Below are 14,453 nucleotides of genomic sequence, written 5' to 3' on the forward strand. Positions count from 1 at the left end.
GAGGAGAATGTACAGCAATAAACGATGAGGTGTTACTGCTGATGGTCTTAGTGCTCCCTGTCTCGTCTGGGGTCAGCGAGGGGTCCTGGCCCCTTTTTAGAAAGGAATCAGTGGCAAAGAGATTGCATAAAACTCTTAAGTTCTGGCATCTTGAAATGCTTTAGTTAGTTTGATGCTAGTGTTTAAGTGCCTTGATGATATAAATTTCTCTTTTCCAAATCCTGGAAAGAACCTCATATTTAGCAAAGATTCTACAGATGGGTTTTGATGCCATTTTACCATTTTATAATTAGACCTGTGTAATTTATCACACTATAGACCAGGTTCCCACTCCGGTGCCATTAAAAACTGATTTGCAATTTGCTGTTAAATTAAAATGCTTCATTTTCTTACTGTATGTGATTTTCCTCTTCACAGATGAATGATGACACAGGGGCCATCAGACTCTAGTGCAGATAGCAAAATACCTGTCAAAACCCCCAGAGAGCCCAAATCCAACAGATTTCATTTTATTCATTATCAAACCTTATCAAACTCTTATCAAAAGAGGATCAGAAGCCATGAATAGGATATATGAAGAGGATGTCTGTGGAACTCCTTGCTTATCAAGGGTCTGAGAAATTCCCATTAAAATTCTGCTATCCATGTGTGCAAACTAAAAAGACTAATGTAATTTTAATTTGTGCAGATTGAAGTCTTAAAGCAGAACTCCCCGTAAGCGGGCAGCAGTAACCTAATCCTCCATGCCAAACTAATTACATCAGAATCACTGCAATTGGTGCCCATGGCTCCTTTGATGTCAAACTCTAGTTACCTCTGATCCCCAGTCATTCTCTGGGCAAGGTCTCTTTCACACATTCCCATTCTGCCGGATCAAGGAGCTAAAGCTTTTGAAGCTCAGTTTTATTTTGATGGAACACCAAGGGACTGAAAATTATTTCTCGCTGAAGAAGAGTGATTTGGGTCTGAAAACTTCAGGAGGAATTCTAAGCTTGACAGAATGCAGCACACCCAACACCAACAAATGTGGCTTATTTTCTTCACAAAGATTACCCACACACTGGTGAAATGGCTCAATGCATGCGTTTCACCGTGAGCTCTCCTTCCACCTCTGCCTGACCCCAGTGAGTTTGCCCACCATGTTTCTGATCCCTCTGACCAAGTATTATTTACCTACAGGCTCATCAAAGCTCAGCTCCAAGGAGTGGGGTGGGGGGTGTCTCACCTTCCCCTGTTAATAGATAAACTGAAACATGATGTGATTTCCAATAGGCCATTTAGTAACATCTTGCCCCACTGAATGACCTAAGTATCTGGCGTGGCCCACAGAGAAGCAGACATCCAAATCACCCCCATGAGGCAGCCCTGCATTCTGATTCCTCTCAGCAAGAAGCTGGATGTGCCACACTGAAGATGAAGGCCAAAGGTCACTGGTCCCACTTAATCACTTACTGGACTGACAAAATGATGGGCTTCACATAAAAGCTAAATACCTGTCCTACCTCTGAAAAGCCCTTCTAAACCACTCTGGTTCCTTTAACCACATCCTTAAGTGACTTCCAATAATGCTTCTCTCACTCTCACAAGGTCAGCAAATGGGTTAAATGAAACAATGGAAGTGAAATATTAATCACTGAGTCTGGTAGCAAGATTACATGCAGTAATAGTAGTGCTTTGTTAGCATCTACAGAGAATGAAACAAACAGAATTGCCCTGGCTAAGGGCAGACCCTAATAAAAGGGTTTGAAAACCTGCTGACCAGAGTTCAGAACGCAAGGAGATCCAAGCCAGAAATCTTGACCACTGCTAACTCAACCTTGTTAATTCAACATCTTAATGCAAATTATGAGTGATTTAGAACATAGCTATTTGCCAAAATAGACGTCCTATTTGCTCTTCGATAACAATGTCAGAAAATCAAAATCAGCCTATTCAAATACTATGCTTTTCTTTATTCATTTTGAATGAATGAGATACTACTGAACCATCAAAATGCACTGTAGTAGAAAGACACTAGGAGATATAATTGGAAGGAGATATGTCAAAGACACAGACAAAAAGCCAAAGACTCAGATAGCGTTCCAGCATGGGGTATGGAATAAATAACTTTCAAATTCTTTCTCTCCATAATAGTGCCATGACTAACAACTGTCTTAGAACTCTGCTCTAGGACAAAGTGTCAGTGCTAAGTACATAGTAGGCTTGCAGGGAAACTAAATGATTCATCACAAGATGGGTTCTGGCTAAATATCAACTCCACCACTTTCAATATACAACTCACAGTTCACTTGAAAGATGTATTTCTCCCAGAGGAGCTGACAGCACTTGACACCCATGTATCCTCTTTTGAGACAGGATCTTGCTCTGTTGCCCAGGCTGGAGTGCAGTGACGTCATTATAGCTCACTGTAACCTCAAACTCCTGGGCTCAACAGATCCTCCTGCCTCAGTCTTCCAAGCAGCGAGCAGTGGGGACTACAGGCATGTGCCACCATGCCCAGCTAATTAAAACAATTTTTTGTAGAAATGGGATCTCGCTGTTGCCCAAGCTGATCTTGAACTCCTGACCCTCAAGCCATCCTCCCACCTCAATCATCCCACCTCAGCCTCCCAAAGTGTGAGGATTACAGGTGTAAGCCACTGCAACCGGCCTAACAAGCTTTTTGAAAATGAAAATACCATGCTAGATGTCATGGAAAGGGACATGACATTCAATATAATACAAAGCAGATCTCCTGAATCCAAGCAATGTTCCTGGGAGCAAACAGCTAACAAGAACGTTTACACAAAGAGAAAACATGACCAAGGCCCTGTGCTTTCATGATTTGCTCAGACGTACAGAGTTAGGATTTGATTGAAAACTAGAACCCAAGGCTCCCAAAGCATATAAAGAACTGGAATTGTTTGGCCTGTACAGAAGGGACTTAAGGGGAAGATGAGGGCGGTGCTGAAATATCTGAAGGCTTGGGCTGTTACTGTTCCAAGAGGACAGGTCAAGTATTCTTGGTTCAACTCCCTAGAGAAACTAATCCAGAATCCTTCCTATCCTATTTCTAGGTGTCCATTTATACCAACTGATTTGGACTCAAAATAGACACGCTCACAATCTGGAAGGGAAAATGTGCATCTGAAGGGCTACTATGCTCGTTTAACTGCAGAACCAGGTGGACAATATTGCAGGTACACAGACTTTGACTCAAATGAGATGGGACCTTCTAGCAAATAGACTTGTTCCAATATGGGAATGCACTGCCTTAAGGACTCAGTACACTTCCATCTCTAGAAATGTCAAATAGAAGGGTAATGACTTCCTATGAAGATTCAGGGGACTAGATGACTAGTAGGGAAGCTACTGCAGAATTCCAAGCAAGGGACCATGAGGCCTGAATTAATATGTTGGTAGGGACACAAAGGAAGACACAGATGAGAGTGACGATTAGGAGGTAGCACCGTGAAGACTTACTACTTGATTACATGTGAAAAATGAATAGGAGGAAGAGGCATGGGTGTTCCAGAAAGATGACTGAGCCACCAACACCAACACAGAAGCACGAGGGCATGTTTGTGGAAGAAGATGCAGAGCTGGGTCTGGGGGGCCATCTGCGTGGAGTTGCTCACTAGGCCACGGGGCCAGGTGTTGCTGTGGGGACAGGCTGTCTGGAGACACAGCTTGGCAATCCTCAGTATAGAAGGGCATCCTATCCTGACTCCCCCTAAGGGATGGGATACAGCATGAGAAGAGGGCTGGGGTACACTGGCTTTTAAGAGGCAGACTAGAAAGAGAAACCCAAGAAGACAGAGTAGGATTGCTCAGGAAGGACCCAGAACAAATAGAGTGCCAGGTCCTGGAGGTGGAGGGAGCAGAGTTTCAGGAAGGAATGGTCGACAAGGCCAAGTGCGGGTGGCTGATGGAGTACAGGGGGCTGAGCAGCCAGTGGGCAGTGAGGACGGAAAGACTGTGTTAACCAGCCTGTGGGTGGGGGGCACATGGGGACCAGGAAGGAAGACATGGAAATGAGGGTGATTTTCAGGATGGGGATGATCAGAGCATGTTCATCAGCTGAGGACAGTGTGGGGGAGAGAGAAAGACTGAAGATCCCCAGGAAAAGGAGAGACTCATGTAAAGTCCTTGAGGAGGGGCGGTCATGGGCCCAGGTGGCAGGGCTGGTCCTGGTCGGGGAGACAGACACTCTGTCCTTGGAGGCTGGAGGAAGAAGCAAGGGTCATGGATATGGATGTGGCTGAAATGCAGCTGGTGGGGCAGTGGTGGGGATGGGAAAGATCATGCTGATGGTGGCCTTGACTGCTGCTGTGAGGTGAGAAACAAGATCTTGTTATGAGTGTAAGAAGGCCAAGGCTTGAAGAGAAGGTGGAGGGAGGGAAACAGGAGCGAGCTGAATAAGGACAAGCAGAACTGATGGGAGGCTTCCGTGGCCCAGCTGAGGATACCACATGAGTTAGGAAAGATGCTGTCAGTGTTCCTCAAACTCATCCTACATAGAGACCAACCCCAAACCCTCACCCCACTCCCCATCTCAACTGCCCACTGGCTCCCACTGCCCCTGGGAAAATGCCCCACCTCTTCCTAGACAGAGCCCCTGCACGCTGGTCCCCACCCCCCACTTGAGGCTCTTCTCCTTCCACCCCTCAGCCTGAGTCTGAAGTTCCGGAATGCATTTTCTCTCTCCCATGCCTTTTCTACCTGTAGCTCCTACTGTGCTACCTCCTCCAGAAAGTCCTTGACCCGGGGCTGGGTGAAATACATCTCATAGCTGGCTGTGCTTCCTTCCGCCTTTGGACCTACAGCATGGCATCTGCTTGTAGATCCACACTCATCCCCCCAGACACAGAAGTGCTACTCTGGGTGGGCACTGTCTCCCATCTTCACAGCTCCTTGCATGCCCTCAGTGCACGTGCTGGGGCTGAGGTGGGGAAGGGGGATGAAGAGATGACTTCCAGGTGGGAGGTTAGTTTGGTTCCTCAAATCCCATCTTACTGAGAATCCAGATTCTAGCTCATCATTCCTTTCTACATATCTATTTTTATAAAAGCACACACGTACCTAGAGCAGACACTGGGGAAAGGAGTTCTCCATAGAAACTAAAAGACTGATCATAGCTCCTTCATAAACTGGAATTATAAGCCATAACATTCTCATGGCCAGAGCCAGATTTCAACGGGGGCTCCTGGGCTGTGGACGAGCACTGGAAATCCAAGTGAGGACAGGGGGACGCAGTGGTGTCCATCCTCACGAGGCCCTCCTTTCCTTCCCAACCAAGACAGCCTGAGACTCCTCTGCTATCTCTGGGGACCCCTAAAATACTCATCAGTGAAAAGGCTCCTGAGCTATCCCTGACAACATCTTCCCACCTGCAGCAGGCCTGGCTCCCCTGGGCACTGCTGGCCTCTCACATTGGCTGTGCAGAGACCTCCGTGGTCTGAGCACGACGATTCTCCAGCGTTTTCCCCAGTGTTTAGCATGGCCCATCTCGGCAGTCCTGGAGGCGCTGAGTCGGCTAACAGAATTTTCCCAGGATCCCAGTCCCGTCTCTGCTTCCCGCTGAGGTCTCTCCAACAAAAACAAGTCCTCGGCCAGGATCTAAGCTCCAGGGTCTGTTGGGGAAGGGGACACTGGGACACAGCCTCTGTCAAGCACATCCTTCCCCTGATGCTGAAACCAGATCCCGGCAGCTCCCAGATGCCAATGGAATGCATTTAAGTCTCTCAAAAAAAGCTGTGCAGGACTTCTTCTTTGGAGGGCTGGAGGCATAAATGAGCAACTAGCAGCCGCCAGGAGGAGGGGCTGAGTCACTTGGAAAGACCTTCTCCATGGGGCTTCTTCCACCTTGCACAGCTCGTGCTGATGGTACAACTGTCCCCTGGCAAAGGCCACTCAGGCCTCTGTCAAAGCTGGGATGTGTTGCTGGTCCCCAAGCTGTCACAATGACAGACAGACCAAAGGCTCGGCCACAGGGAAGATGGACGACACTGCTGCTGCACCACGCGCACCCCAGCACAGAAGGACCGTTCCACAGGAAGCCAAGTTCCAAGGGCCGCACTCTAGGATGGGCAGATGTGACGCCTCAGGCTATAATGTGCATTCAGCGAGGCTCCGAGTATTTTTTCCAGGGTAAGGGAAACGGTTTAAAGCAAAACAAAACATAATGGCAGCAGCAGCAGCAACATGATTTAAGATCTTCCCACTACATAGCACTTCCTGGCAGCACGGTACATGCTGCACATCCACGGCCTCATCAGAGACACAGGGGGCCAGAAGGGGGTTGGTTTGTCCCCAGTGGCGGCCCCAGAACGGTGACCCACGGTGCATCCTATCAAATTCCCTCTGTAGTTCGCTAGGTACTGCAAGGTGGTCCTGTCACTGGCTGCCCCCACCGACTCTCCCCTTCTGGGCTGGCGCTTCCCTGCCCACACAGCTCTATGCTTTTGTGCCTGCTCCACCCGGGATGCCATTTCCTCTCCCTCCATGGGCAACTTCTACTAATCCTTCCAGACTCCCCCAGGAGGCCTTCCCTGATCCTCCTGGCTCTAGCCCAGGCCACGCCAGGCAAGTGCCCCTGGGGAGCTATAGAACCCTCTGGAGAGAGCACCACCAAATCATCGATACAGGATGGCCTCACTGGCTTCATTCAGCTGTTGATACATCCCCGTAGAATGCCCACCAAGCACGGAATTGCAGCACATCTCCCCAGTTGGACCCCTAACTCCTCCAGTGCAGGGGAATGGATCTTACCTATTGGGTCCCCAGCACCTGGCAACGGCCAGATATATCTGAGGCACCACACTCAGGGCCTGCTAAGCTGACCTGGGGATGTGACCAGGATGAAAGTCCACGTGGGATCTGCCTCAAACACTTATTAACTCCTGGTAAGGGAGGCCTGGCTGGTGAGATTACTTCTAACTCCTCGGCCTGGACCCCAAAGTCCTCTGCTACTTTTCTGCTTGTGGCACCCGCTACACTTCCTGTGAACCTGCTGCTCGGAGCAGGCCTGGCTCTCGGCGCTTCTGCCAAAGCCAGCGTCGTTTTTATCTTCCAGCTATTGGGTCTGCTGCTCCCCTAGACTGGAATGCCTTCCTCATACCATCCTCTCCTTTGTCTACCCAAATCCTGAGTTACTAAAGAAAGAAAAATTTTAAAAGGTTCTATAAAAACCAGTCCAACATCCTCCCTCCCTGAAGCTCTCCTAAAAACGGAGGCTTACACTGTTCTCTCCCACCAGAACAGCAAAGTAAAGTATTAAGGCGTACAATTTCATCTCGTTTCAGGTTTCGATTGTCTTAATACGGTATAGCAGAAAGAACACTGGGCTTGTGCCCAGAAAAATCTTATTTCTATTCCTGGTTCCCCACAAAATGATTCCGGACAGGTTGTTTCTCTGAGCCTCAGTTTATCCTCTGTGGAAAGGGTAAACTACTGTGGGGCAAGGGGTGCGTGCCTGTATTCCCAGCTACTTGGGAGGCTGAGGTGGGAGACCTGCTTGAGTTCAAGTCCAGCCTGGGCAACATAGTGAGACTCTGTCTCTAAAAAAAGAAATTTTTAAAATTAAAAAAAAACCAAAACAGGTAACCTATTGCCCTGTTCAACTCATAGAGCTTGTTTTAAGACTCCAATGAGACAATATGTGAAAGAAACCATCGATTGGAAAGCGTTTTGCAAATGTAATGAAATGATACTATGACCTAGTGTTCTTGTGGTAAGTCCTCTGAAGCCAGGAAGCATGTCTCAATTGTCATTTATCGCCCACATCCACCCCCAACCCCACCCCACTCACAGAGCGTTCATGCATGGATGGGGCTACAGTGAACACGCAGGGACTTTCACACTTGAGTGTGTCTGTTAATGTCATGGATCTGGAATATCTTCATTTCAAGCTTCTTCCCATTGGGCTTACGCAAAACATACTTTCCTTTTATCCCCAGAAAAAAGACTCAGTGGTCTTTTATGAAATGACTCTCTACTGTGAACCCCTTTGGGGTGTTCAAGTCATGACTGCTAACATGGCTGGAACATCTCATATTTGGCCTCAACTCTATGAGGGCCAGCAATGCATGGATATACCTGATCCTTCCTCTCCATTTTTTGGCTTCCCATTTAATTCCTTTCCAGGATCTTTGCATAAGTCCACAGGAGGCCCCTAAATACATCCTAAATTCTGCCAGACCTCTGCAAATAAGACCATACTCCCTGAAAGCACCAGTGTATAATTGGTCTCCTATGTAATGAAGGAGCTTTGATATTTTTAGTGTTCTTCCCATACAACAAACACTATTAATAACATCCTTTCTCCAGAGATGATATGGATTAGACCAAATAGGAAGTTACCATGGCTACCGCAGTGTTATTTTTGGTATGAGAAATTGGTGCCAAGAGAAGCAGCATACATGGTCAAGAACTAGAGCTTTATTTCCTCTTTGCTATCAGGCAATCAATCCCAATTTAATTTTGAAACTCTAATTGCAACGGAAACTAATTATGAGCAGCAAGATCTGAAACCCCTAATTAAAGTGGGAGTCAATAAAGTGATTCGGCATCATCATTGAGGCAACGGCAACACTGGCAGGATGAGGGAGTAAGTACGAGCGGATTTCTTTCCCAAGGAATGGGCTCAGCAAAACAGAACCGGGAAACTCATCTTGAGGGTGCAGTTGGGGAACCCTAGGCTGGGACTGAGGCTCCCGTTTCTGGTGCATGAGCAGATCAGGTCCTTTTTCTCTGTGCTGTGAAGACTCCAACAAACTGGGGTAGGGAGGAAAGGAGAGCATTTCCACCACAAGTCAACCTCCAAGGCTGGCCAGCTAGAGAGGTCGAGAAGGGATAAGCAGAATGATGGTGGCTTCACTAACTGCGCACACTCTGTGGCCCTCACTACCTAGCACGCAGGCCTCGGGGCCATAACGGCCGAGGAACAGGGTTATCCAAACAGAATCTCATCCCTCAGACCCAGACAGTGATGGGCTGATTCCTCACATACCAAATGCTGAGTTGCACTTTTCTGAATTAGCAGAAGTTGGCTTATGGAAGGACTTCTATTAGAGTGAAAACCCACTGCCAATCCCTGAAGTGCACCATTCCCTTTGGGGCCTCCTGGTCTATCTTTGACGGCTTTAAAATACTGTTAATGGCATGACTTCATCTGCCCCATGCTAGAACGATCCATATTTAGGCTAGCAACCACACGGTCCTCGCATCACTCCTCTGGGCTCCAGGACAGAAAGGGGCTCTTAAGTCAGGAAGCGAACACTTTTAACCCATAATTACCCATCCTCCATCAAAGTTCTTGAAAAAGTGGCAAACAATGAACTCTGCTGGATGATTGAACTTTGCTGATCTCAACACTCCAACCAGAGGAAGCCCATCCTCCTCTCTTTCAGAGTCTATTTTTCCACAGAGGGGTCTTTCTCCCACTAAGGGGTAGTTTTCCTGAGTTGTTTTTCGTTTTTAAAGCACACTGAGAAGAAAGCAGCACAACATCACAAGCCTGTTTAGCCTTTTCAAAGGCAATGAATAAGCCGGTCCCTCAGGAGAGGGAGCAGTGCTGCAGGATGGGAAGAATTCCTTGAGAGCTTTCAGACTCCTGTTTCCCAGGAATAAGCGAGGTCCACAGTCGGGCTGGGGCCAACAGCTTTTTCCGAGGCAGGCAAACCCCAAGGTCGATGAAGGCCTATATTAATTTTAATTCTTAGTGCGTCACAGGCAGGCAACGTAGAACACAGGCTTCATCCTGAATTAGTCAAAGGAGGTTCTCTGGATATTTTCATCAAAGTAGTGTATTGACATGTTACACAAAGCCTTTGGCACTGCTGTCTCGTAACAAAGGTTAAAATGTGAGCAGTGAAAAAGACGGCTCTGAACCCTAAAATATTTTGAAGGCTGGCTGCAATTTGAAAGATGTTTTGTGGTTTCCGTGCATGATATACATTACTGACATATCACGGACCAGCAGATTAAGCAGAGAAAGGGGCTCAGCTGCCTCACATTCATTACAAACAAGGGAAGAGAGACAGAGACAAAGAGAGAAAGATCACTCTGCCTTATTGAGCTACTTTGGTATAAAATTTCAGCCTAAGGAAACTGAAAGTGTCCTGAAAAACAGCTTCGCCCCAAAACAGACAAGGAGCCCCATTCTGTGCCGCTGGATTCTGCTCCCAGGGGAGGGACACCACTAGGAGCTCGTGGACACGCATCAGTCAAAGCAGGCACCTCTGTCCTTACAGCCAGCGAGCTGCAAACTTTTTCTAGTGCCCTTTAGAAAACTAATGCTTTCAGGAACCCCAGGAAGATTTAAGATGTACCTTATCTCCAAACCACACCTACCTTGACTCCAATGAAAGACTTGCGGTGATAGAAGCAGCACAGAGCTGCCGAGACAGCGTGGAAAGCATTGCATTCCTTAGGCATCTTTCGCTCTTCAGTCCCAGGGACCACACACTTTCCTTAGGGTTAAAAGAAAAGAGGCTTCGGGCGTTGGAGCCCCAGCCTCACTGGAGCAGCAGCAGCTGTGCGGCTCCAGCGCGCAGTTAGTGGCTGGCAGTCCGTGGCGGGGCGGTTGGTCGGCTCCTTCTCCCAGGCCAGTCTGGGCCGTTCCCCTCTGCCGAAGCCAATACGATCCACTCACTCAACTCCGGCAGGCTAGTGTCCAGCCTGCCATGCACACGGTGCCAGAAATTCTCATGTGACCAGACTTGCTTTCTGATGAAATTCTAACCCCACTTAGAAAAGGCCTTGGGCTTTAGCTATCCCCCTCGATTTAGAGACCCAGCAGAAATCATTAACTCCCCAGGCAACCTTTCCTTCTTGGGGCTGAACTGCACCATGCAATCTGCTCCTAGTGGCTTTATCTGTTTGCTTGTCACCCCAACACCCAGGGGGTTTAACGAAGCAGGGCAAGTTGTACATACCACACCACCTTGTTATGAGACAGAGACTCCTTTGAAAAAGGAGGTGGCTTAAAAGTGACCAGGGCATGACTTTCCTAGGAGCAATCCCAGATGTCCTAAGTAACTCAGGCAGGATCCCTGTCCTCACTCTCCCACGCCCACCTCCAGAGCTGTTTATTTTTAATTAGGATGCTCCTGGCAGCCAGTTTGCAGATGATAACGTTGGCACAGCCATCACTACTGGCAACACAATATTGCCTTTTGGTGTTTAATTAGCAAGTCCGTCAGCAAACACCCTGAGCGCCCTCTGCCCTCCCCACCTGACTGCACAGTCTGTTGGGAGGATGGGGACTGCGTGCCGCTTCTGACACAACTGTTCGTCCTATGCCCCTGCTTCACTTTAAATACTTCACTTTAATTACCCATCTCCACTTTAACTGCCCACTTTGCCAAACCTAGACCCGGCACACAACCCTTGCATCCAATGTGTCCAAATGAGGCCTTCCTAGATACTCCTTCGGTGAGAAGTGTTTACCCCCTCAAGAGCCTCACAACACCTTTAGGGGAAAGTTATTGCTTTTCTTCTTTCACTCAAGTTAATAGTGGATCCTCAGAAATTCCATTTTTTATTTATTTTTAAAAAATCAAATCCAGGTTTCTGCCTGTAGCTCTTCTTCTCCTACTGTTTCAAATATTAACTTTTTGTAGCTTCGGCCACTCAAAAGTGGAATGTGTCCTGAAGCTGTCTATAACTTCACACAGGCAGAAACTTGTAACGAGGAAGAAACAGAACCTATTCAGCCCAGAAAGGAACAGCACCAGATGAGGCATGAGGGAGGTATGAGAAATATCCAACGAGATTAGTGTCAAATCCTCAGGCGGCCTCGGCCTTTGGACTAGGTCAAGTCTGCCTGTAAACACAGGGAGCTGTTTGCAGCGAGCAGGTACGGAAGCCACAGACCTCACGCCCAGGGCAGAGGCTCAGGCTCGTGAACATGCCAAACGTGGGGATGGAGCTACTCAGGCTCTATCACCACAGAAACAACTGGGAGGCTGCCTTCCTCCCTGCTCCTTCAACTGGTTTCCTCTCTTACTCCTCCTCTGTGACTCTGGAGGTCAGGTTTGCAGTCCTGGGTACCCCTGGGTGGCCCACTTGGGCACCTGGAACCAAGCACACCAAGGTGCTAGAACTCAAAGTGGTATTTGAGCTGGAAGAGCCTTGAAGATCACCCAGTCAGTGGGTCAATACTGTCTACCCTAAAGGAGCACTTCCTGGCTCACCCACGTTTCTATTAGATGGGGTTCAAAGGGTGAGTCCACATGAGCAGCCTGGGCCCTTCCCCCCAGTTTTGTGGAGATGACTGATCAGTCAGGACATTAGCTACCAGGGAAAGGGCATAGTTTTCACCTGCTATTGCTCTTTGGCAGAAAGTAGCACTCCTTCAGGCTAAAAAAACTCCCCCAAGAGGCTAGAAAAGCACCATCCCAGCTCCTGGAAAAAGAAGGAGAGCAGCTCCTTAAATCCTGCCAGAAACTCAGTGAGATCAGTCGGCCAAGAGCCTCTGAATTCTGGACATTCTTCCCCCAGAAATTGTGAATGAAAACTGCATTCTTAAAAGTAAATATGCAAATAACTCAGACATGTAAATTACATAGTAATGTGATCCAGAGCCAGGGTAAAAACAAAAGACATTCAGACCATTGTAGAGTCACTGCTCTTGTCACCTGAGGCTTTCCCTGTTTGCTCTAAGAAATCTCTCTAAAATGCCCAAAGAATTCCTTCCACCGGGATTAAAGAATGGGCTAATCTTATTATGTAACTATTTCCTAAGCACCTTTCATTTTTGTTCTACACCAAAAATAATGTCTGAAGCAGCACTTAAAGGTTTTAATCAATTTTCTCCCAAATCGGGCAAGGAGAGAGACAAAAATAACATGTTATCGCAACTAAAGATGATAATTGCATGAATTTGCAAAGTGCCCTTCACTGACTTGTTATGCTTTTAAATGTCTCCTACTCGCGATGATCAATGCCCCCACATTCTCCCCACAATGATTATTCTATTCTAGTTACAAAGAAACAGAGGACCAGAATGGTGTGTCACTCAGCAGAGAACAAAGGAGCAGAAACTCCAGCCTATGACTGCAGAACCTGGTATCCGATCATACGGAAAAACAAATAAGAGCGTTTCTTTTAATGTCATACAGTTAAACCTGTTATTTACGAAGCCCCATGAAAATGCTATGACCTGCAGCAGTGGGTCAAATGATTTGGTACATGGGATTTAGGATTAATCAAATTTGGATTCAGAGTTTTCTAAACACCATGCCTTTCTGGGGACAAGGGAGCATGTCCAGTGAAATCCCAGGGACTGATGAAGGGAAGGAGGGGCCAGCAGGGCAGCACAGGGCTCTGGGAAAGCTCCTATGGGGGCTCTCCAGCGCCCCCCTCTGGCTGCCCGTGAGGCTCGCGCCTCTGCACCAAGGGAAACACCTGTGAAAGAGGCCAGGGCTGGGCAACCAGGTGGACCCTGAATCTCTGTTACCTGAGGTAAAATGTTGCCTCCCCAATCCGGGAAGGGGGTTAAAGCAGGCCAGGGAACGGCCCCTGCATAAGCATTGCCCTCGATGCCAGTTTTTCCTTGGGCAGCCCTAATACTAACCTGCCCTCCTTAGTAACCATGGAAACAGGAGCTGCCTGCCAGCCACATTCAACAGACACATGCTTCCTGTTGGCAGCAGCCTTTCGCTGAGAAGTCAGAGACAGAGAGTGCAGAGTCCCTTTCCCAAAGTGCTGCGGTCCCGGCTAGAAGATCAGGCTCCCAGTGAGGTAGACCCTCTCTCAGGGCATGGGACAGGGGGCAGATGGCAGGAGAGAGAGATGCCTACCACGTCTCTGCTTTTCACTGTTTCAAGGCAATCGGGTAACAATACTGCCTGTGGCCACCAAACCCTCCCCAAAGCCACCCCAGAATCAGGGCACCAAGCCTTACGCTTTGGTACCCTGGGTCACTGTAAAGTAGCCCTGCAGACAGTGACTCTGCCCATGGCCAGAGGGCACTTTATGGGCCGAGGCTGCAAAGCCCACAGTGAACAGACCCGAAACATCAAGTTGCAGGGAGGAGCACCAGTCGTCTTGATCAAAACAGCTCAAAACCTCTTGTGGCAGCTACTGAGATTCTTCATCCCACCCCCTCTCCTCCAAAGATCAATGCTTTTTGCTTCCACTAAACCCCAGCGACCTGGCTCTCAGTAAACAAAGACAGCTTTAATGAGCTAGGGAGTGAGGCTGACAAAAACCACCTCCATTTCTCCTGGCATCCTAGAAAGTGGGCAAAGATTAGCCTGGGCCTGCCCGGCCTGGCACCAGCCTAACATCACAGCGAGGATGCCCTCCGAGGGCCCAGCTGCCTGGATAGCAGAGTGGCAGGTGCCTAGGAAGTCCTGGGCAGAAAAAGCGTCAAGTTTTATCAGAAGCCCCACTACCAAGGCTTCTGCAGGCAACCGCCCTGTCTCTGATTCTGAAAAATAAACCAAGAGGAGCTCATGCATCTGCAA

General features: G+C 48.2%; 1 protein-coding gene across 3 annotated transcripts in view; it reads right to left on the reverse strand.

Moving 5' to 3' along the window:
• BCAR3 (BCAR3 adaptor protein, NSP family member) overlaps positions 1–14,453 on the reverse strand; it is a 111,536-nt gene that overhangs the window by 39,715 nt on the left and 57,368 nt on the right. Inside the window, exon 1 of one of the 3 annotated variants that reach the window (XM_012790952.3) lies at positions 10,333–13,162. The exons of the other annotated variants lie outside the window; for them this stretch is intronic. Within the exon in view, the coding sequence (XP_012646406.2) occupies positions 10,333–10,416 (84 nt within the window). The 5' untranslated portion in view covers positions 10,417–13,162. Of the gene's footprint in view, positions 1–10,332; positions 13,163–14,453 lie in introns of those variants that run through there. 3 annotated transcript variants of the gene reach the window in all.

The sequence above is a fragment of the Microcebus murinus genome, chromosome 2 (assembly GCF_040939455.1).
Source record: "Microcebus murinus isolate Inina chromosome 2, M.murinus_Inina_mat1.0, whole genome shotgun sequence".
Classification (NCBI taxonomy): domain Eukaryota; kingdom Metazoa; phylum Chordata; class Mammalia; order Primates; family Cheirogaleidae; genus Microcebus; species Microcebus murinus.